The sequence below is a fragment of the Lampetra planeri genome, chromosome 35 (genome assembly GCF_965212315.1).
Source record: "Lampetra planeri chromosome 35, kcLamPlan1.2.h2, whole genome shotgun sequence".
NCBI classification, from domain to species: domain Eukaryota; kingdom Metazoa; phylum Chordata; class Hyperoartia; order Petromyzontiformes; family Petromyzontidae; genus Lampetra; species Lampetra planeri.
The window spans coordinates 2,128,820-2,154,198 of record NC_136141.1 but is presented as its reverse complement, the minus strand read 5'-3'; the positions used below and the strand labels follow the sequence as shown (position 1 = coordinate 2,154,198).

The 25,379-nt window shown below is 46.9% G+C and overlaps 1 protein-coding gene across 2 annotated transcripts; it reads left to right on the top strand.

Moving 5' to 3' along the window:
• Positions 1-1,690: 1,690 nt before the first annotated feature.
• On the top strand, positions 1,691-24,928 carry RECQL5 (RecQ like helicase 5). Of its 2 annotated transcripts, none has more exons than XM_078610888.1 (21): positions 1,691-1,849; positions 3,658-3,779; positions 4,193-4,534; positions 5,275-5,448; positions 6,135-6,240; positions 7,035-7,146; positions 7,591-7,753; positions 10,305-10,387; positions 10,851-11,087; positions 11,626-11,734; positions 12,909-12,939; positions 14,002-14,060; positions 14,546-14,619; positions 15,555-15,669; positions 17,648-17,785; positions 18,698-19,395; positions 19,545-19,626; positions 20,855-21,121; positions 23,425-23,497; positions 23,911-23,997; positions 24,313-24,928. In XM_078610888.1, exons 1-20 carry the CDS (start codon positions 1,756-1,758, stop codon positions 23,994-23,996), a joined length of 3,165 nt encoding a protein of 1,054 aa, XP_078467014.1. In that variant the 5' UTR covers positions 1,691-1,755; the 3' UTR covers position 23,997; positions 24,313-24,928. The 2 variants fall into 2 exon arrangements, with proteins under 2 accessions (XP_078467014.1, XP_078467015.1); XM_078610889.1 differs by having other exon boundaries at positions 1,733-1,808.
• The last annotated feature ends 451 nt before the right edge of the window (positions 24,929-25,379 follow it).

Sequence of the window (25,379 nt, the reverse complement as noted above, 5' to 3'; positions counted from 1 at the left end):
AAAGTGTGTTCAAACAGGCTTATGTGTAATCTTGGGTATAGTACATGAATACCCAATGTGTGAAGCAGGACTCGACACCTAAAATCTGTCATTCTATGAGCCATTCAATTATAGTGTAAAATCAAATGTGAAGTTTATCAGCATTCCAAAACATTTTTACCATTTATAAAGCAACACAATTAAACCCACTCTTGAGAAGCAAAGCTCTGTGCTATGTAGCAGTCAATTACATGAAAGGATGTCACTGTTATTTAGAGTTATATGTCCACACGTGAATAAAGCTTTAAAAAGTTTCCTTTATAAAACGAGTATTTCATTTTTTTCTTATCATTACCATTCCTTTTAACATGAACCGACTCAGTATGTTGTACCTAACATGCTCAACATCGCCTTTTGGGTCATGCCATGTAAACATAATAACTAGATAAAACGAAGATACTTCTGCAATGATTGTTGTAGTATTTAAACACTTTAATGGCAGTAATTTCAAGTTTGCACAAGTGTATACATCACAACTTAAGCTAATGGGAACTCAAGGAAATAAGTGCATGTTGATTTGTAATTTATTATTGGGTTAGGCCACGTAGTAACCTGGTGAGAATAAACATTGCATTTCTGAGATTTTTTGACAGTCATACTCATATGCTGTGTCGGTCATGGGGGTTTGTGTGATATTTCACCATGCTGGTCAATGCAGGTTGGTAAAGGGATGCCTAAGACCAGTTCAGATATGACTCGCCACTAGAAATCAAACTCGGGTTATCTGGGTCACAGTAAGGCGGGTATCGACAACTGCACCACCACTTCTCGGAGTTCACGTAAAATATAATCAATAAAATATTAAAGTATCGGGTTCATTCAAATGTCAACACAAGTAATCAACACAAAGAAATGTTAAAATGTGCCTGTATAGTTTACTGCAGCGATTCCCAGCCCCATGTAATTTTATGGGCAACCCGTTTTTCCAATATTTTCAATCTCTCCAAATGTTAACTTAAGGGCATTCCGTATTGCCCATGTATTCCGTTTTCCCACTGCAACGCTATGGGAACTGTATTCCCAATGTCCACATGGGAATTACGTTTTCCCCATGCAACCCTATAGACATTCCGTATTCCCAATGTTAACCTATGGGCATTCCGTTTCCCCCGTGTATCCCTATTGGCTTTCGCTTACCATTATTTTAGTTTGTCCCGAAATTAATCTGTTACAATACTTCAATACACACACCCATGCACCATCACTTCTATACTGTACTGTATATCTTATCCGTGTCACCAACTGCTGCACAGTTCATATCCATTCTAGATTTGAAGCTTTCGTGACTGCAAGAATTCATACTTTTAGGTTTTTCGGTAAAGTCACGTAGGTAAAAAATAAAAAATAAAATAAAAAATGATAATTCATTATACTTTCTATTATTTTTTCCTTATTTCTTTTTTACCTACGTGACTTCACCGAAAAACCTAAGAGTACGAGTTCATATCCAGTTTTACGGTTAATAAAACCGACGCATCCAATTATAACCACAGGAAACGATTACGAAACCAATAACTGAACTACAGTCCCACCACCATGTAAGCAAATATGAACGCTCACAACAAGAACCCCCCCCCCCTCCTGAGCGGTCGTAGTGGTCGCGTCCGCCGCGTCATCACCCCGGCAGCACAGACCCTGCCGCGGACTGTTCCATTACCCCGGTAGAAGATGCGGTAGGGGGGGGTGCTATTCTGTTAAACTCGTGGCTGGGTGAGCATGGACCCTGTGCGCGACACGCTGGGCCGGGTGTTCGGATTCGAGGCCTTCAGGTCCGCGCTGCAGGAGGACGCGGCCCGCGCCGTGGCGAGCGGTTCGTAAAGGGGGTCGTTAGAGGGGGTCCCTGCTTGGCTTCCTGCGGGGTTACGGGGAGGGGGCCGTGGCTGTTGTGGCTGTCGTGGTCCGAGTGGAGTGAGCCCAGAGTATCTGTGTGTTGAATGGTCCTATAGGGGGATCTCCGTTAAAGTGATGGGGGTCATGGGGGTCCTGGAAGGGGGGTCCAGGTGGAGGGGGTGATGTCTTATGGGTTCTGCGTGGATGGGATGAGAGTTTGAGGTTCTGTATGTATGTTGCACTTCTTTCGCACCGTACGTGCCAAAATGACAACAAACTAAAAAAACACATGAAGGCAGTTCTAAAGAAATTCGTTTACAAGCTCGATTTAAAAAAAAAGTGCATCGCCCAAAGTGGCTTCCTCTTAACATCGGAAGGAAGAGCGTTCCAGACGGCCGCAGAAGCGCGCACGTGAGTGAGTGAGGAGGATGACGCGTGGAAGGAGATGGAGCGTTGTGGGGTCACTTTGGAGATGGGTCTTGGTGTGCTTCGTGTGCTCCGGATGAATGGGAATAGGAATGGGGGGGGGGTGTCTGTGTGTAACGCTGTGTGCTGCTCTGTCCACGCGACGTTTCTCAGCGTGGTTGTGGCCCCCTCGGTACTTGGGGGGCCGTCCATAAATGACGTCACGCACCGGGGGGGGGGGGTGAGAAATGTGACGTCACACCAAAATACGCAACTTTAAATAAATATAGACAACACGTACAGGTAATGGGTGTAAGATACCGATGGTATAGATCGATATACAGCTTAGGATTAAAGTAATATTTGAATAGTGAAGTGCAAAGGTTACTATCAAAGACAAAAGATGGTTTATCAGGAGTAGAATTGGGGTTAAGAGACACTTTATTGATTAACCTGACTTGTACACCAGTCACGTGGTTAGGGGCCGTCCATAAATGACGTCACGCACCTGGGGGGGGGGGTCAGAGATTTGTGACGATGTGTGACGAGGGGGGGGCGTTTGAGAAATGTGACGTCACATCAAAATGCGCAACTTTAAATAAATATAGACAACACGTTCTACTTAATTAAATATACTTTCTAATAAATGTTTTCTCCTACAACATCAGAGTGCAGCGCCACATTAAATACGCACTACAATGACAATAGTTTAAAGCGATTTGAAGCATGTTTTATTTGGGGGGGGGGGGGGGCAGAGATCTGTGACGTCATATTTGAGTGTAATGATGCAGTATTATCCTGAATTGGGATGATTTCACATGATTGTCTGCCCCTTTGTATGACGTATACACCCCATGTCAATTATGACCTGCATAATTAGTACGCAAGCTTTGAAAACAGAGTCGTGGAAGATACTTGTGTATTTGGGCTACAGCTTGCTTCCCTGCATCTAATTATAAAGGCCTTCCTAACGTTAGTTTAAAAGTTGAACATCGACTGTATCGTACCCGTCTAAATGTTCGTATGTAAACCCCTGCCCGCATTAAACAAAGATATACACGCTCGTTCCGCGTTGTTTTAAATTCAGCACTGCGCTTCATTGGACACGGTCTTTCAGCCTGGACTACTGTAGTTGTGTGTTTGTGTAGAATCCACATGAACAGCCAATTGTAACTCCACTGCTGGTTTAAAGCCTCACCAATGCGGCGACCTTCTCCCGCGCCTCACATTAGGCACGGTTGGCTGCGTACGATGCGAAAGAAGCTCAACATACATACACGGGGTTTGTTTGGCTGCACATAACCGCAGTGGTTGGTGCGGGCTGGTGAAAGAGGTATTAGAGCCCGCAGGAGTTAAGTGTTGCCCATGTGTTGCTGTGTCTAGGGACCAAAGATGTGTTCGTCTCCATGCCGACCGGTGCCGGGAAGTCGCTGTGTTACCAGCTGCCAGCGGTCATGGCGCCCGGGGTCTCCCTCGTCATCTGTCCACTCATTGCCCTCATCCAGGTTAAGTTTGTTTTGTTGTGTTTTGTTTGTCGTCCTTCTCCCGCACCTCCCAATTAGCACGGCAGGCTTCGTACTGTGCGAAAGAAGTTTAACATGCCTAAAAGTCCATTTCCTAAAGTACACATTTTTTTATCCCACCCGCTGAGGAGATGGAGTGATGAAATCAGCTCGTGGGCAAAAGTGTTAGGTGGATTGGTATGTCACCGGATAATGGGGGATTGCTGGCAGCGTGGGGAGGCCTTCATTCAGGAATTCTGATTGTAATAATGAATTGGCAGTATAATAATAATGATGAGTGCTCATCGTATTCTCATTCTAGTATGTATGCATTAGTCCTTAAAAAACTCTAACCCTTACCTTAGGAGAGCACTTCGAGCATTGCAGTTAGAAACAAATGTCTCCACTGAACACAGGACCAGCTGGAGCACCTGCACCAGCTCAACATCCCAGCGCGGACGCTCAACTCGAAGATGGGAGCGCATGAGCGACAGGCGGTGGTGGAGGACCTGCACGCCGACCCGCCGAGCCTCAAGATGCTCTACATCACGCCCGAGATGGCCGCCACGCAAAGCTTCGGCGCCGTCCTGGGTCGGCTGGCGTCGCGCCAGCTGCTGTCTTGCCTGGTGGTGGACGAGGCACACTGCGTCTCTCAGTGGGGTCACGACTTCCGGCCCGACTACCTGAAGCTGGGCCGGTTGAGGTCCTTGCTGCGTGGCGTGCCCTGCGTTGCGCTGACCGCTACGGCCACAAAACAGGTGCGTGCCTTCCTGCCAGACCGTTTGAAAAAAATGTTCAACTCAACGCGAGCCCGATACAAAGCGCCGGTCACCAACCAAAGGGGGGAACAAATTCCGCTAACAGCAGGCCGAGCTCGGCGCGACAGGACCCAGCGAAGGGGGAGAACTAGGCTCAGTGCCCACCCAGGTGGGGACCACCAGCGGGTCACATGATCGTTTTTAAATAGCACTAAGATTTGCCAATGTATACTTTTTTCACGACACTGTGTGTGATATCATATTTCGGGCTATGACAACGTGATATCAGTTTTTCATAGCTTTTTGATTGTGTTTCAGGGATTACCTCCCGAGGCATATCACCTTGTCCCTCTCTCTTTGCTTTCAAGTCTCCTCAAAACCTTCATCTCCAAACCTGTGCATTTGAACACTGTGACCTTAAACAGGAAATATATATAATAGGTTGACGTTTCGGGCACTGGCCCCTCTTCATCGCTCAGAGACAGGTAGAATGGATGTACGAGTTGGAGACGGGAATTTATAACAGAGTGTCAAGAAGTTAGGTCAGCTAAGTCTGGACTGTTTGGTCAGTGTGATTAAATAAAGAAAATTAATGGGAGAAAATTAAACCAGCTGGAAACAAAAATCCACAATGGGGTGAAAAACAAGTTGGAAGATGGCGGAGGTATTAGGGAGCATGCAGGCTGCTGCTCGCGTAGCATAACTTGAACATATTTTCTTATTTTGTTAACTTCTCGCAGGTGCAAGAGGACATTGTGTCTATCCTGAGCTTGGACAAGCCGGCGATTTTCAAAAGCTCCTGCTTTCGTCCAAACCTCTTTTACAACGTGAGCTACAAGGAGGTCATTCAGGACCCTTACAAGGACCTGACGCACTTCTGCCTCAAAGCCCTGGGGAAGAAGAATGCAGCTGGGGTACGTTCGTCTCGGAAGATTGATACGTGAATACAAATGAATGATTTTACACAGCGTCATGCAAACCGTATTTCAAAGTGCCGTAGAATTTCCTAGGTAAAGGTGTAATAATAAATTAAATTAAGTAGGAGCAGTCGTGCAGCGATGTGTACTGCACTATGAACCTGGTAACTTGAGTTTGATATCCAGCCACAGCGAATATATGTGCCAAGTGATCTTTAAACCAGTCCTGGGCCACCCCCCTGCTCTTTCATGAACCCGCACAGAATGAGCGACACCCTTAACCCAGCATGTGGTTGACATTTGGATGTAAAATTTTGCTTATTCACTTTGTGACATTGTATCCTGCCGTGAACTGTTTCTGTGTACTGTAAAAGCATGGTTACTGTGACCATTGGACCATTGCTTGCGTTACCGTCTTGTGACTGCTTCTACATTGGGGTTCTATTCCTGGCGATGAACCGGCTCTGGGCATTCCCCGAGGTTGACTCGAACTTTAAAACATTAATTATCTTTCAGCGAGTAAATGTCAGAATTTTTAAGACAAAGTTGGCAGGCCTTGATACAAGCCACACTCCACCCCCTGGTATCATTTGTTGTCCTTAATAGGTGCCCACTAACAGCACTTGCCCCAGCAGTTTGACAAAGGCTCAATGGGGAATCTTTGTCTTTGTGCCGTGTGCTAGGGCTTTGATGGCAGTGGGATTGTCTACTCTCGCACCAGAGAATCCTGCGATATGTTGGCCTATGAACTCACCAAGAGAGGGGTAAAGACCAAGGCTTACCATGCAGGTGTGTGCCCTCTTTTATTGAGTGCTTGCATATTCTAAGCGGTCACTTTCATTATATTTCAAAGGAAGCTTCTGGTGGGGATGTCTTATTGCTGCACTTGTGTGCATGTGTAGCTCTGCGTAGAGCTGTTTTACAGTGAGTAGCCTACTTGTGCGAAATCTGGCGACATTAGTTCGATTCCTGACCATGCCTAACATCAGTGCGGAGTAATAACAAAACAAGGCCTGGGCTTTCCCCTAAAATGACTCGTACTTAATTGCGTACCCGGTGTTATGTGTGAACATCAGTGCTTCATAGCCAGAGTGTGACCCCTTTGGAATTCCTAGGATTCATTCTGAAGGGCTGAATCTCAGTAAGTCAGACTGACTCTCTTGGGATTCTTTGAGTTGTTAATGCCTGATACAGTCAGGATTGACCGAGCATTCTTAGGGAGGTATGGTATTTTCCCCCCAGACAAATTGAAGCCTTCTTTTTGGATCGCCTTCTGAGACTCTTATTTATTTCATAATGCTCATTCATCATTGATTTGTGACTTATGATTTCGCTTACCATTGGTGAGAATATAAACATTTATGAGAATATACGTAAATAACACAATTCCTTTAGCCCATTGGCCTGTTGGACTTACTCGGCCGATATTTTCAAGCGGCATTTGTTTTTGAGCGAGCACTAACCCTGGGCCTTTTTTTTCGAACTTCTCGGTCTCGCCGGCGGGGTCGCGCTTTGTTGAACAAGTGCCGCAGGATCGTCGGCCTTTGTTGGAAAGACGCGTGGTCGCCGCTGTGCTTCTTCAGGCTTGAAGGCGGACGACAGAAGCAGGGTGCAGGTTGAGTGGATGGAGGGAGAGACGCCCGTCATTGTGGCCACCATCAGCTTCGGCATGGGTGTGGACAAGGCCAATGTCAGGTTGGAGCTCTGCACTGCACCGGGCATTGCTCATTGGCAGTTGGGAGGTAACACACACGTGTGTGTTATGATGCATAAATTGATCTTTTTTAAATTACGTCTTTCGTTCATCCCCACACGAATTGACCGTGCGTGTATTGGTGATTGATTATTTGTTGTTTTTATTGTAATTATGCGTGTTTATGGAGGAAAGCCTTGCCGATATTCGTTACTTTTTCAGGAGGGTCCTGCCAAAGTTTAGCAGTCGGGGGGGGGGGGTGGGGGGGTGCAATGATGACTGTGTGTAATCCCAATTGAATAATATGAAAAATTTGTGCTCAAAATCTTATCCGAAGCATTCGTAACCTGGTCTTTAAGTGTGGTCATCAATGTAACATGATTAGGAGGCATCTGATGGTTGTGTTGTTGGACCTGTCTCCCTGTGCGCGATGCTTGTATATAAAGATTTGTGGCCCACTGGAACATTGCCAAGTCGATGGCCGGGTACTACCAGGAATCGGGGCGAGCGGGGAGGGACGGGAAGCCCGCCTTTTGCCGCCTCTACTACTGCCGTAAGGAGCGGGGCCAAGTCAGCTTCCTCATCTCCAAAGACATCGCTGCAAGCAAGGTCTTACATCACAAGTCTGTCCACAGCCAAGCCTTTACCCTATGGGCATATGCAGCACTCACTATAATAACATGCTGTTGTGTTTTTGTTTTACTTTTCTCATGACTGCCATGCCAGAATTTGGGGTGGATATCAGGCTATTTTTTTAAAATCCTTTATATTAAGTTCGCGTGCTTGCTTGCTTGCGTGCTTGCTTGCTTGCTTAGGACCGTGCAAATCTTTCGGTCGTGTTTTAACCCACTTCCCGTGATCCAATCGAGCTGACATTTTCCACACAGACTCATTGTGCCAGACAATTATTGTTCGTGAAAAAAAATTCCCTAAATTGTACACTTTTTAGGCAAAAATTTTTTATTTTACATATATTCAAATAGAACGCATTCATGGCTTTGGCTGAACATCAGAGTGTAAGAGCCCAGAGCGTAACCCCTCCACAGGCCGTGGCGGAGTAGCGCAGTTGGTAGCGCCCTCGCTTCCCATGCCAAAGGTCGCGGGATCGATCTCCGCGTCCTCCACAGGCGAATATATTTTTAAATCCTTTATATTAAGTTTGCTTGCTTGCTTGCGTGCTTGCTTGCTTGCGTGCTTGCTTGCTTACGACCGTGCAAATCTTTCCGTCGTTTTTTAACCCACTTCCCTTCATCCAATCGAGCTGACATTTTCCACACAGACTCGTTGTGCGAGACAATTAATGTTCGTGAAAAAAAAATTCCCAAAATTTTGCACTGTTTAGGGAAAACAAATTAAATATTTAATTACCAATTGCTTAATACTGGCAGGCAATCATCTGACCCATAGGTGGCAGCCATCTCAAGCCAGAGGACGAGAAGACTCTAGCCGCCACGCATATAAAGGATTTATAGTGAAAAACTTTGTTTTTACGGGTTTACTTGTTGGCCCACTAGGCATCGGCCATGGTAATTGTGGTTGATATTAGCCAGCTGGTGTCAGGGTCAATTCCAACCGGGTGTCGAATAATTTAGGCCATTGGCCGTAAGATTCAATGGCGATTCTACTAGGCTGGCCAGGCACCCGGTTGTTGCCACACGATTCTGTTCGAAATTGTTTTCGATTCGGTGGCGAGATGTTAACTCCCTCGCCTGGTATGCAGGAGGTCGGGGGTTCGATCCCGACCCTGACGCCTTTATATTTGGAGTTTGCGTCTCTCTCCCTGTGGATTTTTTCTCCGGGTCCCTCGGGTTTTCCTTCCACATTTAGAAACTTGCGTTGAGATTATTTAGATTATGTTGCTGCTATAAATGTCCAAATGATGGGCCACTTTCTTGAGCTGTCATTTGTGTCCACGTCGCTTAAAAAATAAGTTAATAGCTCAGTTGGCTTTGCCTGGTAGGATGGGGATCGTTTAGTTTTATTTGTATGTTCTAGATTTGAAGTTTTCGTGACTGCAAGGATCGATACTCTTTGGTTATTTCGGTAAAGTGACGTAGGTGAAAAATACAATTTAAAATAAATAGAAGTAAATTAAATCACTACGTTTCGGGCGCAACACAAGCGTCCGTCATCAGGTGTGGACAACCACAGCAAGAAACAATTGCTGAGATAGGCAACAGAGCTGCTTGTAACAAGGGATTATATGGATGAGGGAGGGGGGAGGAGCCCAGGATAGAGAGTGTGGGGGCGGGGCGTGGGTCAGAGGGGAGTGGGAAGCAGCATGCTCGAAATGCACAGGCAAACTTCCAAGTGATGGGAGTGAGAGAGTGTGGGGGCGGGGGTCTGTGTTTGTGTGATTTATACTCTTAGGTTTTTTCGGTAAAGTCACGTAGGTAAAAAATAAACATAAATAATAAAAATAATAGAAATTAAATAATAAATCACGACGTTTCAGAGGCAACACAAGTCTCCGTCATCAGGTGGGACCGTCACAGCTAAATTTACTTGATACAGTAAATTTGGATGCTAACGGTAAATTTACTGTATCAAGTAAATTGAGCTGTGCCGGTCCCACCTGATGACGGAGACTTGTGTTGCCTCCGAAACGTCGTGATTTATCATTTTATTTCTATTATTTTTATTATTTATTTTTTACCTTTCTTGTACTTTGCACCACTATCGTGTTTTTGTGATGTTTCTTGTTGTAACGTTCTTACCCGCCCCTACTGGACATCTGTGAAGAAGATCTTTACAGCTCATCGGATTCCTCCCGTATGATTACAGATTCTGATATTCTGACATTCTGATGCAGTCACGTGATGGTGCCGCTGAGTCGCCGCGATGTCACGTGCATGGGCCTTCTCTGACATGTTTCTCTTGTTGGTTTCTCTCCCTCGCTATTTCTTCTTCCAGAAAAAAAAGGTAAGCCTTTTAATCTATTTTTTTTTATCACGCGTGCTCTTATTATGATGTCCCGTTTATGCGTCTGAAATATTTGGTTTGCGTTGTTTGTAACGTGAGGAATTCTGAGTTTGCAATGGATGCTAAGGATAAAGAATAATAATGAGTTGGACAGTGGCATTCAGCTCAGCAAAATCTATGCTACTATTATTCTATGCTTTTGTCAGATTAGTGCAAAGTATTTTTCTCTGTGTTCCAGGATGATACAGGAAAGGTTTCAGAAACAGACAAGGCAGCCATGGCTGGATTTGAAGCGTTGGTCAACTTTTGTGAGAAACTTGGGTAAGCCTTTTCAAACGTGTGGTCATATGCGTCAACGCGTGAAGCCAACATTTGCAATCGTTGTTGCACTCAAAGCTTGATAATAATGAATATACAGTTCTTCATGATCATGATTTTATTTTACACATATAGTGCCCTCCCGTACTCTGGGGCTTCTCAGAGCACTCAACATCACAGCTCATCCCAAATGTTTATTTGAAAGGAGGGCATCCCCAGTGGTAGCTGCCCCCTTAAGATTGGATGGAGGTAACAGTTCTGTGATAACCTCTTCCACAGCCCGTTCCCTAACGCTTGAAAGATATTGTTTCTCGGTCCATGCTGGAAACCTCTCAAATAAACAAATAAGCAAACACAATTCACGGGAGCATAAGCTGCTCGTCTGCACTTCATTCCCGGGCTGCCGTACGATAACCGACGATTCCTCGCCACCGTTGCCTTCCGCCGTCCCTGATGCTGACCGCAGGTGCAGGCACAAGGCGATCGCTCGCTACTTTGGAGACAACATACCTGACTGCCGCAGCGTGTGCGACAGCTGCAAGGACCCGGCGTTGTTGGTCCAGGATTTGGACGCGCTGCAGAAAGCGGGGTCGAGCAAATCGTTTGGTCGAACCGCCATCCAGCAGCCGCAGAAAGCGAGCGGCTCGTTCGGCTTCGACCGGGACCTGTACGCCGGGGGCCGGCGAGGATACGGCTTTGAGCGGTAACTGCGGCGGGCGGCTTCGATCTGTGTTGGGGGGGCGGGGGATCGTGAGCAGCCACCGACCAAAGTCTTAACGGACTGTTGTGGAATCGGTGTCGTCGCGTTGGATTTTGGGGGGTTAAATCATTGCCGACCGTGAGAAACCTCCGCTCGCTCCTAAAACTCGTTACTTTCGTTGTTAAATTAAATTTTCGACAAGTTGACAAGTTCCATATTCCTGTAACGCGTGAAACACGTCCTACCGATACTTGCTGTTTGTATCGCGACCTATGTAACCACGATTGTAAGCAAGATCTCTACTGAACAATATCTGTGCCATTGTTGCAAGGACGAGCGACGAGCCATGAATTAGAGCCGAGGAATAATAAATAAATAAATAAAATCTACGTGAAACAAATGCCTCACTAACACAAAACGCACTAAATCAACAAGATAAAAGCTATTATTGCAGCTTCCGGTACCGGATATCGCTTTGAATCCGTCTGCAGTTGATTCATAAAAGAAAGCGATTTCCCCCCCCTGCCCTATTGGTTTGTAGATATGATGAAGATGATGAAGGCGGCAGCAGCAGTGGCAACCAGGAGGAGGCGTTGAGGCTTAAGAAGGAGTGGAACGACTTGTATCGGCACCAGATCAGCCTACGCAAGGTCGGTCTTTCAGCTTCACGGTGAACTTCACCGCTTGTGCAGGCGTGATGGGTGAGTCGGCTGTTGCAGGCGAGTAGTGCTTGTGCAGGTATGAGAGGCGAGTCATCCGGTGCAGGTGAGTCAGATGGTTCGGGTCGTCATGTTTAGTCAGCCGGTGTGGGTGTTTCAGCTGGTGTAGTTGTGTCGGGTGGTATAAGTGTCGCATCTTCCTGCTGAAGCGGTAGTGTAGCAGTTAGCGCTACGCTGCGCTATGAACCTGGCGACCCGGGTTCGATTCCCGCTCACGACCAACACCAGTGACGATTATCTGAACCGGTCCTGGGCCTCCCTTAGGTCGACTCAGCCTGAAATGAGTACCTGGTGCGGTGTGTAAACATCGCCACTGGGGAGACAAAGGCGGTCGGGCGTGGTGCTGGCCACCCACCCCCTCGTGTACCGTTCCGGCCTTCATAGGTGCTCGCTAACAGCACTTGCCCCAACAGTCTGTTAAGCCTATACGGGGAATCTTTATCTTTATAAGTGTCGCAGCAGCGCCGTCGGTGCAGGTGTGTTAACTCATCAGCTGGTGCTGCTGAGCCAATTAGCTGATAAAAATGAGTCGGCTGGTACAGCTCAACTACCCGGTACAAGTGGGCCAAGCTGGAGAGAGTTGTTCATAGCCACTGCGTGTGAACCTGCCTGCCGGTCTTGGCCAGGCGAAGTAGCTGTTGGCCAGTACAATTCAGGCTGTGCAGTCTCAACTAACAGCATCTGCAAGACTTGAGTGCGTCGTGGCCTGTGAATGGCATGCGTCATGTACAATCACTCTCCTCTCACGTATATTCACTTTCACGCCTTGGACTGTTGTGTTCATTGACACGAGCCGGTGCGCCTTCAAAGGGAAAAAAATATACACGTATAAACGGCGACGTTTAGGGGCAACAGCAGCCCTTCCCCCTAGCACAGAGAGGCATGTGCTGCGAAGAAGTGGCATTGCTAAGAAATGTTTCCTAATATACATCTTTAAAGACAGAATTATTGTCGAAAGTGTTGTTTTTTTGCTATGTGCTTGTTACACCACTGCCAAAACAGTATCACCAAATAATTTGTTCAATGTTGTACAGTTGTGTAGATCAGTGTTCTCTTCGTAATGCTTATGGATGACACCCATTTCCCTTTTGTACGTCTCTTGCAGAATGAAGATGCAGATAATTTTTCGGCCCCAGGTAAGTGTGCTGCATTCAAAGTGTTTCTCGCAGAAAGTTGTTTCCCCCCCCCTCCCCTCGCTTGTGTGAAGTGGCCGACTGTAGAGTTCGGAGCGTTGGGTGCCTTGCTGGGAGGTAATAATAACCGTGTCAGAACGATGAGCCTGCATAGGTCTCTTGAGATATCCTGGGTTTAAATCTGGGTGTCTGTCACCTGTAACGGAACCAGGCTTCTAATTGAAAATGCACTTGTCCCCTCACGATAACATTTAGAGATGCCCATCGCATTTAGAAGTTTTCATCATCGTCATTGAAAACTCATTTCTTTAAAACTGCTTTTTGCATTTAGTTTGTTGTCCTTCCCCCGCACCTCCGCTTAGCGCGGTTGGCTACGATCGGTGTGAAAGAAGTTCAACTGGCACACATCATGACCGTATCAGCCATTGTGTATCCGCTGGTGGATTAAGGTCTGCATGCACCCTCGCCATCCCTAATGGTCCTGCTATGCTACCACCCAACCCATTCTTGCCCACACGGATTTTATCAATCCAATCTCCGCAGTGGTCATCCTCTTGCGTTTTGAAAAACACGGTTGTGGGTACGGTAAATGTATTCTCCCACGATGCTGAAACGTATTGTGCAAGATTGCACCCATTCATTATTTGTTTTCCAAGTTTTTATTTAATTTCATTGTAATTTGGAGAAAAAAATGCGGTAGCAATTTGAGTTAACGAATCTACATTGTAGTGCTTTGTTGTTTTGTTTCGTATCGTTTATAAATGCCTACCGGTGGTAGATTAGAGAGTTACGTAAATTTCATGGGAAGGCCAATAACATGATGAGGTTTTTCTTAATGAGAACACCACGTGTCCACTAGCCCCACCTAGTGGATATGTCACGAGCCGCCACTGAAAAAGGCCCATTGCAGAACGTTGGGCGACAAAAAAACAACCGCACGCGAATATCCACCAGGCCCCATAGACCCGACGCCTCCTGGTTGATGAGGTGGGTGGGGAGGGGCAGATAACCCGGGGAGCCTCTTGGGATCTAACAGTGATGGACACGTTTGTGAATGTCTTTCAGACCCCGACTGCCCTCTCCTAGACGCTTCCAGCAGGAAGGTATCCAAGCTTACCGTCAAGGTATATTAAGCCCAAATTATACCCTTCATAAAGTATTTGAGTCGTGACGCCTGCTGGCCTCTAATGGTTTAGCAGTGAGCGCGTGTGTGAATTTGGAAGGAAGGACTTTTCAAAACACATTTCTTTTCTTGTACCTCTCCGGCACATTTTCATGTGTCACCGAGCGTGTTAATTCACCACATTTTAATGCCACCGCAACAACCTCGATGTACCTCGGAGAGAGCTATCCAGGACAACCGTGAAAAACCTGCACCGTAGAATTCACTTTCTTTTCCCCCAACTTTTATCTCTGCGCTGTTGGTGTCATGTCGCCGTGCGACGAACGTTCAAAGTCGAGGTCCGCAGAGGCGGATGTTGCAGAACTACTTCCAAGATCCCTGATCAACACCATGGGGCAGCACTTTTCCCACCTGCGCGCTGCTACCAAGTAATGTGTTTTTTGCGCGACAGTCATTGCCGGTGTGCGGTGTCCTTGCTGTGTGCAGGTGCGTGAACACTGCATGCAGAAGTTGCTGGAGGCCCTGGAGGGTAACGAGACCTGCCGCACCCAATCAGCTGGGTTCGTATCCTTGAACCTTCCGGGGGGTTAATATTGGCGTGCGTGTGTTTGTGTGTGTTGGTGTGAGGGGGAGCGGTAGTGTAGTGGTCAGTGCGCTGCGCTATCAACCCGGCGACCTGCGTTCGGTTCCCGCTCACGGCCAACACCGTGAGGATTATCTGAACCGGTCCTGGGCTTCCCCTTGGTCAATTCAGCCTCAAACGAGTGCCTGGTGCGGTGTGTAAAATCATCGCCACTGGGGAGACAAATGCGGTCGGGCGTGATGCTGGCCACTCACCCCCTCATGTACTGTGTCGGCCTTCACAGGTACTCGCTAATAGCACTTGCCCCAACATTCTGTGATGGCGATACGGAGGATCTTTGTCTTTTTTGTGGTGTGAGGCGGAGCGGTAGTGTAGTGGTTGGCCGCAATGTGCTACAAACGTGGCGACCCACGTTCAATTCCCGCTCGTGGCCAGCATCAGTGACGAATATCTCGAGCCAGTCCTGGGCCCTCTCCAACATCGACTCAGCCTTAAATGAGTACCTGGTGGAGGGTGTAATTGTCAGCACTGGGGATACAAAGGTGGCCAGGCGTGGTGCTGGCCACACCACCACCTCGTGTGCCTCATCAGAATTTGCCCCCACATTCTGTGTTTGCTACACATAAGATATTTGTCTTTAGTAGTGTGTGAGTGTGTAAGGGTGTATTGGTGTGTTTGCCGCTGTGATTTGTTTTGTGGGTGTGTTTCCTCGATCATTAAGCAAACAAAGTAAATAATTTGAAGGAGATACGTTTTAAAGAAATGCTGGGTATCTGATTAGGATACTATTAACGGGTTGCACTCGACAACATTTTCTATTTCTCTTCAGGGCATGTTGACATCGCTCTCTTGACCTCATTATCTTATTGAAATCGCCATCTGCTGCTGTTGCTGTGTGTTTGTGTTGGATAGCGGCACTTGTGACGGAGTGGACGTCGATGCCAGAAGCTATGCCATCGATTTGGAATATGAGATTTTCAAGGCCAGCAAAATGGCTAACCTGTACAAGGCAATGTGTCTCAAGAAGGTAAAATGGCCAACTGTCGGTCAGTGGGTTAGACATTTTAATTGTGTGTTTGTGGGGGGAGTATTTAAGTGACCAGCATTTCAATCAAAACGTCTTAAGTGTCCAGACAATCTTCTTGGTTCTTTCGGTTAAGTCATGTAGAAGGGAAATAATAAAATAATAAAAATAAACCAATCAAATAATTATCACGACGTTTCGGCCACAACGCAAGCAGCCGTCCTCAGGTGAAGAACAGGTCTGTCGGAAAGACAGCGTCTGAATAAACACCACCAGGCTTGGCAGCGTATATTTAAGCTGGGTTGGAGGGGGAAGAGCGCCTTGACAAAAGAATTTGCATATCAAGAGGAATTTAGCATATTTATGGGAAATGCAGATATGGGATTAGTCACTACTTGTGTAATGGTGTTTTAATTGTTACCAGCTTCAAGATGTGTGTTGCTAGATTTGAAGTTTTCGTGACTGCAAGGATCCATACTCTTTGGTTCTTTCGGTAAAGTAACGTAAAAAAAAAATTATTTTACCTAGGTGACTTTACCCAAAGAACCAAAGAGGAGTATGTGTGTTGCTCTCAGGTGTTGCATTTTTTGTTGCCAAATTCGAAAATTACCCACGAATAATTACCCCCATAACTCAATTGTGATTAATCCTAGCAATCGTTGCCACCCACCCCTGCTGGCAGACAACCACTACAGGGTCCCTCGTGCAAATGAGACTCATCCTGGTCTCGTTGAATTCTCACCACCTGGTTATTTTGCTGCTATAAATGTCCAAATGATGGGGCCACATTGTTGAGCTGTCATTTGTGGCCAGGTCGCTTCTGAAAAATAAGTTAGTGCCTCAGTGCCTGGTAGGATGGGGATGGTTCAGTGTTGTATTTGTATGTGTTTGGGTGATTTGTTTACATTCATTGCACTTTTCACTCCTGTCGTGTTTTTGTACTGTTTGTTGTAATGTTCTTACCCACCCCGACTTGACATCTGTGAAAAAGAGCTTCATAGCTCATCGGATTCTTCCTCCAGTATAAATTTATATTATGATGATTTTTATGAACAGAATCAACTTGATGTTGCCAACATTAGGAACGTTGCCATGTTTAAAGTGTCGGTGCGAGCTGATTGTCTCGCCCATCAACTGAATATTAATTTACGAGTTTGCGAGCCAGCTAAGGGTGTCTGAATGTCCACGCTAGCTAAGCGATGCACCCTTCGCTCGGTGACGTGTGAGAAGTTGGGATTGTGGTCTGCGATGTAACTTTCTGGACAAATCTCACTGTCGTGATAACGTTTTTTGTTGTTTGTGCCTTTTTTGTTTTTGTGCCATTTCTTGCGTCGTTTATTCACTTGTACTTTCTGAGGGTTTGCATTTGCTTGGCAGTTGCTATCAAGAGGATATGGACTCTCGTATATAACACTGGTCAACACACTTTTTCTGGCATAAGGTATTCCAACGGTTTTTAGGTAATTTTGGGGTGCTGATTCCAAATCTGGCATCAGTTTTTGTCTATCACATCAGGTTTTTGAGATATCAAATATTGTATTTTCAATAAAAACTGCAGAAGAAAAATATTAAATAAATGTGGATATCTACATAAAATGATAATATAAACACACTATCCTAAAAATACAGCACCATATTTTAACACTAAAGCAGTCACTGACTCGCAACAACTTGCAATCATAAGTGACAGAGTTAATTTCGGGTAAAATCAATGAAAATGGGGTATGCCGATAGCATAAAATGAGATGTGATAGAGCAAATCTGAGATCAGATTTGGAATAGGGCACCCTGAAATTAGTCTAAAACAGCTGCAAAAGTCCAGGCCAGAAATTATTTTTGTTGTTGTTGACCAGCGTAATTCATGTACAGCGTTGTGGGATGCAATTGTCATGAATGACGATGTATAAAATGAAAATAAAATATGAAATGTCAGTGCCAGCTAAGCGATGCACCGCGTCGTTGCCGAATCGTGTTGGTGAAGGTGGCGGAGATCGGCCAGCACACGAAGGAGGCCCGGCCCCACGAGCTGTGGACTCGGGGCCTGCTGAACGGCGCCCTGCTGGAGGAACAACGCCGCTCGTCGCTCGACGCCTCCTCGCAGTCCTCCTCCTTCTACTCCGTGAGTCGATCCCCCGCACCCCCCCCCGCTCCCCGACGCCCCCACTCCCCCCACCACCCCGGACAGTCATTCCGCTACGACCACTGTCAGGCCACGTGGATCCCACCGCTCGCAGGCTACGTACCGCTGCGCTGTCTGGGCAAAGAGTGCCTTAGGCAGCGGATCAGGGTAATCTAATACACTGTTAGTAGTAACGTAAAAAAAACATTATTGGCGTCGTGGAGAAATATAAGTCCCAAAATCGATGAGCAGACACAATACGTCTCCTTCACATATCTGTCTCTCCACGTAAAAAAATGTAACAGCATCGATTCAAAACTCTGGACCGGTTTTGACAGCACAGCAACATCTGCCTATAGACTGCTTCCTTAGCAGCGGATTAACCGTATATGTGCGTATACTAGCCTTTGCCCGTCCAAGGACGGGTGTATTGCAGTAAATCTGAAACTTGCAACCGAAAAGCAGACGGCGACGTGATATTCATTGCATCAATTCGTGTGCAATTTGTAAGGCCGCGGTGACACAGACTTATTTCATTTAAAGGTTATAAACCCTTGTTCATCATGACGTCGTTTTACTTCGATGTCTCAACAGCGTTAGGGAGATCACGTGACGTGAGGGTTCTGCCTTTGTAGTGAGGGTTGTGAGTTGACGCCGAGGAGGGGGGAGGAGGCGCCTCGCCCCCCCCATGTGGAGTGACGTCACCTGCTAATTATTATTAATGGAGGGGGTGTCCATGTGAAGGACGTAACCTGTCCATGATTATTAATGAGGGGGGCTGGCCGACGTGGAGTGGCGTCACGCGCGGGACACACAGACATTCTTGCCTCATTATGGAAGTAAATGAAGTTGTTTTTTTTACTGACGTTTGTTCACCAAAAAACTGATTGTGAACCCTTTCTCTGCGTCCAGAAAAAGACCAGTCGCACAAGCCTCGCTCAGCCGACGTTGAATAGCCAGTCTTTCCAGAAGGCCTCCTACTTGCTCAAGCTCGCGAGTTCCCAGGGTCCCGAGAGCCCCGCTGGATCTAATTCGGCGAGTTCCCACGACGTGGCGCCCGAGTGGGATTCGGACCCCGAGTCCGCGCCGTCCACCAACGGCGCTCGTTCCGGTCGCGGTGGCGGCAATGACGGCGCGCACGCCACGGACCGACACCTCGCGAAGGTGAATTCGCGTAACCTTAAACGGGAAGCTGCCGACAGCAGCGACCAGGTGAAGCAACAGCCCTCCGGCTCTGACAAGCTGTCTGTGAAGCGGCAAGCCCTCGCCAATACCGCCAGGAAGAACTCGCAGGACATCAAGAAAATGTTTGAGAGAAAAGCCCCCGGTAGTGGTGGTGGTGGTGGTGGCGGCGGTGCCGAGTCATCCGCAGAGGCCTGCGGTGCGGCTCATGGCCAGGAGGTGCAAGTTTCCGGCGCTGCCGACGGGACCGATGTTACGGCAAACGATGCCAGAAGCGGTGTGGAAACGCCGCTGGGCAGAGACGCGGAATCTCTCACGGGTGTCACTCGAGGAAGGGGAGCACAGGGGGGGAATGGATTATCGTCCTCTGCAACTACTGCCAAGGTTGAGGGCGGTGGCGTAACAGCTCTTCTGCGAGAAGAACCGAGGTTGGTTTTGTTCTGATTAACAAAAAAACTAATTACTAAATGCATATATATTTGTAGCAAGGGTTGCTGTGCACTTTTCAATGCATTTTGTGTGTGTGAGAGATGTTGCGGGGATGTTAACGTTAACGAGATGTGTGGATTTGTTGAAGCTGTGCGGTGGTGGCCTCAAGTAAAGAAACGGCGCTCCCGGGGCGACACACCACACAACGTCTCAAGCGCCTTCGCTTCAAGGTTTGCTTAAGTGACAGCCTTGGGTGTGAGATGTGTGCACCGTGCGAGCGGGTGAGGGCCCGGTGAGAAGAGGTTCTCTTGTAAGGAAGTGACTTTTTATTTTATTTCATCAGAGTTTTGCCGTGCACAAGCCCAAAATGCCAAGTTGTCACCGACAAACAGCGCTCGCTTTGTGTACGATGGCAAAACATATTTTTAAAGAACTGAATGCCAGACGTCGAGGTCTACTCGAGGGCTTCAGGGGAGAGTTTGTAGAGTTTTTGTTATTCCTCCGTTGAAGGAGCGCAGACTGCAGTGATTTACTTTTGTGCGGTCCATAGTTTGGGTTCCATGGCCACATCTGCACTTCTGTGCTATGTCTTTAAATTATCATTCATGAAGGAGATGTGTGCAGCGGCCTGATGATTTGTTAAATCTAGTTGAGGGTTGCACCGGTATCTTTGAGGAGGAGGGATGTCAAAGCCAGGAGGAGCTGCGATGATGTTTGGGTCTGGAATGAGGTGTTCATTCTGGACCCAAACAGCACTAATTGAGTTGTACTAGACCTGAGATGTAAATAGGCAAAAGTACGATACATAATGTCGGTGCAGACAAAAAAAATACAATGCAAACAGAAAGCAAAATGAAATTAAAATTGTAAATGTAAGATGAAATCTTAATGTCGGTCACAGATTTGAGCACATCTGCTCTCCCCGCTCCAACAAAAGCCTTCTGGCAAAACCCTCAGTCGACCTCCACTCAATGGGACATCGCTCGTTCTCTGCTACTGGCCCCGCAGTCTAGAATTCTCTCTCCCTGCCCATCCGTGCTGCCATCTCCCTGCCCCCTGTTGAAGTCCAGGCTCAAGATCCTCCTCTGCCTCCTGACTCTTCCCCCATGTATAAAGTGATTTCAGTCATACTTTTATTAAAAAAATATCGTACTTCTCCTGGTGTCCCTGTAATGTGCGCGTATTGCTATTCTGTACAGCGTCTTCAGATGCAGTATCTACATATATAACAGGAACCAAACATAACCATATGAGATGCCAAAGGATTACCGACTCCCGATGTGGTTATCGCCCTTGGAGACACACTGCATAATGAAGATATATATTTAAATCCACGTTTCGTTATATTACATCATGGAAGTTACATTGTCTCTCGACAACACCATCTTATCATACGCCGAGGCCTGTGCCTGCCTCGGGGGAATTGTGACAAAGTGGCCACTTTCACGGACGTTGCAGGACGAGGAAGTCCAGAGCCCCACGTGCAAGAAAGTCGCCAAAGTGTCTGCAGCGGAGGCGCACGTCGGGACTCGGGGTGACGCAGAACCCAGCGGTCACTCGGATCGCGGCGGTCACTCGGAACCTCGCCACAGCGTCATCGCCATCGGCCACAAAGCGGGAGGGGCGAAGGGCGGCGGCCGCGGCGGCGTCGAGCTGAAGGTGGCCGCCGACCTGGTGGTGAAGCTGCTAACGCCCTTCTTCAGGGAAGGGAAATTTGCGTCAAAGGTGAGTCGTGCGGAACCCCCGTGTGGGATTCGTGTTTTACCTCGGCAGCTCGCTCTGCCCTTGCCCCCCCCCCCTCCCTTTACTTAAGGCCGCCAGCGTTGTTCGTGTCAGCCGCAGTGTCGCAATGAGACCAAGTTCTCGTTACGGACGTTGGCTCGTAGAAGGGATGTGCACACGCAGTTCTGCCGTTGGCTGATCTTTCCAAACGCATAGGGTGTTAAATAAATAGCATAGCTCTGAGCTGGTCACTTACTGTCTGCCGTACGTAGCAACAGTTGTGCGGGTTCTCATTGTCTGAAAATAATATTTTAAAAAAATGTGCGATTTGTGAATTCTGCTGGTGGATGAAAGTTCTCCCCACAGCAATGTGAGTCACGTGGATTTGTCTGCCGTAACTTCACCATGCTGATCTACGCTAGTGTCAGCCGTAGCTGCGAATCCAACCCGGTGTTGCCACATATATGAAACAGAGCTTCATAGCTCATTGGCTTCCTCCAGGTATAAATGAAGATTCTTATTATCAGGATTGCAAAGGAAACTTGGAACCAAAACAAATTGCAAAATGGTAAAAAGAGATGATATGCAACCGATTTTAGGCACAACTTGTGCCTCTGTATGTAAATAAAGATTTGGTGGAAAATGCGGTAAAAATCGCACAGAGCCCAATACCAGTAGAGAGCAAATAGGGGCTGTAGCAGTCAAGTGAATTCATTGGCAGCAAAAATATTTAAAGAGCCAATACAGCTAAAAGGTTTTGTACTGATGGACAAGTAAATAATGTCACTTGATAAGCAAATGACATTTTGAAAAAAGCAAGCAAATGGGAAAAAACTATGAAACGTTAAACGGATCGTTTTTTTTTAATGTTCGCATACGAAGCGGTGTTGGGTGTTTGCGGTTGCCTGCATAAGGCGGCAGAGTAATTACCAGCGCAGACTTTTAGTGTCCCCGTGTCATAAAATCGGAGGATGGAAGGAGTGTGCGTTGATTTCGGACGAGGAGGAGGAGGAGGAGGGGGGGATGGATTTGGTTTCCAGAAGCCGCTGTTCCACAGGGTTGCTGTCGCCTTGACACTCTTTTAGTTTTCATTCCTCATTTGGGAAACAAACAAAAAAAACACCTTTGTTCTTTCTGATAGAGCTTCACTTGTACACTCACGCGAACCCAGCTTCACATCTTCGGCTCGTTTCGCTCCCTCCACCTGTTTTGTGTTCTCATGTTATGTTGCGTTGAATAAGCAGTGCCACCACGACGGTGGTGGATAGCTCGTTCACTGCGCCATGAACCCGAGTCACCCGAGTTGCGAGTGATAGCTGAACCGGTCGTGGGTGTGCCCCTCTTCACAAACCCGAACTGACCGGCGCGGGGAAGTATGGTCAAACTCTTAGGTTTTTTTTGGTAAAGTCACGTAGGTAAAAAATACAAATAATAATAGAAATACAATAATAATAAATTAAAATAAATCAATTAAACCACGACGTTTCGGAGGCAACACAAGTCTCCGTCTTCAGGTGGGACCGTCACAGCTACATTAAATTTAATTGATTTATTTTCATTTATTATTATTGTATTTCTATTATTATTTTTATTTTTTACCTACGTGACTTTACCAAAAAAACCTACGAGTATGAATCATTGCAGTCACGAAAGCTTCAAATCTAGAAGTATGGTCAAACACTGAGAATTACGAATAGTTATAAAAATGCACCTGATCTCATTGGATCTGGGACACTACGTTGAGGCCGGTTAGTACTTCGATGCATGACGGCCAGGGGGTTGTCGGATTTTGTCGGCGTGGGGCTGCGAGGTGTGGCCAGAAGAAGATGCTAGTGCTCAGTGTCTTCCCCCCTTTGTCTGCGTGGTGAGTTTTCTCAAAGCGCCCCAAATTCCTCCCACGAGAAGCCAAACTCCCTGGAATGTCATTGGTCAAACATCCCAATGCGTAGGACCCTGGTGAAAGAGGAAGTCTTGACTCTCGGTGAGGCCTATGTGGGTAAACTGCCTGAATTAAATTTAATTTACATCAACACCGTTTCGTCAGCTGAAAGCGAAGCTGTCTGATTCGGCGCCTACACCATGGTGTGAGCCTGGCTGTTCAGGTCTTAGCGGACTTGCATGATTGACCTGTACCGACCAACCTGACCCAGAGTGACATCCTCGCTCTTAGCGCTTAAAATTGTGGAACGGCGGCCCATAGGTTGGTTTTCAGTGGCGCTCTTGAGAATGCTTTTGCTGCAGTGATCGTGTCTCCCTGTGCTTGTTCAACTAACACTGCTTTGTGGCGATGGCGATGACGGCCACAGGACCTGTTCAAGGGCTTTGCGCGGCACCTGTCGAACCAGCTGACGCAAGACAGCTCTGTGACGCCTCTAAACGGTGAGCTGGCTGCTAGTGGGGTTCATATCGACTGTCTGCTCGTAGCTATATTTGTTCCTGACTCAGTAGCTCTCCCGCTATATGTTTTTCACCTGATGACGATTGCTTGTGTTGCGATCGAAACGTCGTGATATTTTTGTGATTTTTTATTATTATTTTTCTTCAATCTACGTGTCTTTACCAAAAGACCCAAAGAATATGAATTTGCTATAGTAGGTTTTATATAGGCTGTCTGTTAGTGGGTTTAGTATATACTGTCTGCTCATGGGTTTAGTATAGACTGTATCTGTTGGTGGGGTTCATATCCTTCCTCCTGCCCTCGGCTGGGGATGCCCTCTCTACCCAATTGATTTTATTTACATCGTCGCAACCTATATTTTACGATCAGTATTTTTTGCTCGTTTCGTTGACAGTGAAAGAAAAAGCCAAGCATAAAATTGGGATCTTCTTTAAAAAGCAAAAGAAGTGCGACAAGGAAGACGACTGGAAACTGCTGTGATGTGAGCAGTCTTCATCTCCTCTCTGCTCGGGGAGAGTGGCACCTCCAGATTGTGTTCATTACGCCGAAGCTGCTGTCGGACGATGACCCGACAAATGATTTTGTTTGTAAATACTGTACAGAACTTAAACTCGTTTCCTTTGCCTTCGACTCTATTTCGTGCCTCCTGAAGCGGCCGCCTGCTGTGTTGCACCGTGCTGCGGCCTGCGTTACCTTCCATTGACTCGTACGATTCTGCCCGGTTCCGTTCGTCGTTGGTTCACCACTGCCGTAGAGTTTCACGGTCGTGCGGTTTCTCTCTCCGGTGTGCTTTCAGATTGCGTCTCGCGTGCTGTCCGGCCTGATGTGTCCGAGTGTCGCGTTGGATGTTTTGATCCATGAGCTGGGAACTACTTCCGGAACAGGATACAGAAACTGAACACCTGAAGAAGTTCCCAGCACGTGGAGGGAAATTTGAGACGTCACGCCAAACGCCACAGTGGTTCGAACCCGAGAGAACACCGCAGACGGATATTGTCGATTTAGTTTCACGAGGGGTTGCGGCGATGCCGGGGGACATCCGATGTCCATGGGAGTTTCTTTTTTAAGGTTTTCACCGGTGTGGCATCTTCCTGGCTGCCTGCGCTGGTCTTCATATCTAATCGCTCGCCTTGATATCTTAAAGCTCCGCAGCATTCCTGAACCTCGTGTGCCTCGTTCCCGCGTTAATCGCCGGAGGTTTATGTTCATTTAGACACGAGGTCGTACGTGGCTGATGGAATATTTGTGTTTTATCAAGACGGTCAGCATGTTGAGTTTTTTCAGTGTTACTTTAAACCTCTTCCCCGAAATGGGGAAAAAAGTGCAATTTCATTTATGCTTAGAATTTTAAGAATGCAAGAATATCAGAGCACCTGAGAAATGTCGAAAATAAAGCCAAAGTTGTCAAATAATGTTTTGCTTTGTCCCCGGACCATCCCTCCTCTGTCTGCCCAGCAGTATGAATGGGTAACTCAAAGTTAGTCCATCGGCAGGCCGTGTATGGTGCGGTAAAGTGTGAGTACTCAAACCTCTTACGTTTATTTATAATTTTAAGTCCACTCTTGTCTTTCATATTTGTGGTGGCCTCATCCACACCAAAATATAGGTCACGGAGGACTGACACATCAGCTGTCCCTTAAGCGGACTATCAGAAATGGCTTGGTTACGAAGGTAAGACTTTAACCTTCAAGAAGTCTGAATTCACTAGTTGAAATTGTATATGCTTTTTTTATCTTATATAATTGAGTCCCATGGGGGGGGGGGAGCATTATGCAATCTCTTATGAACTCTGTTGCCTGAGACTTCCTGTTGATGGCTACCAGGCCATCAATAAATATACCATCTTGGTTTGACAAAGAACTT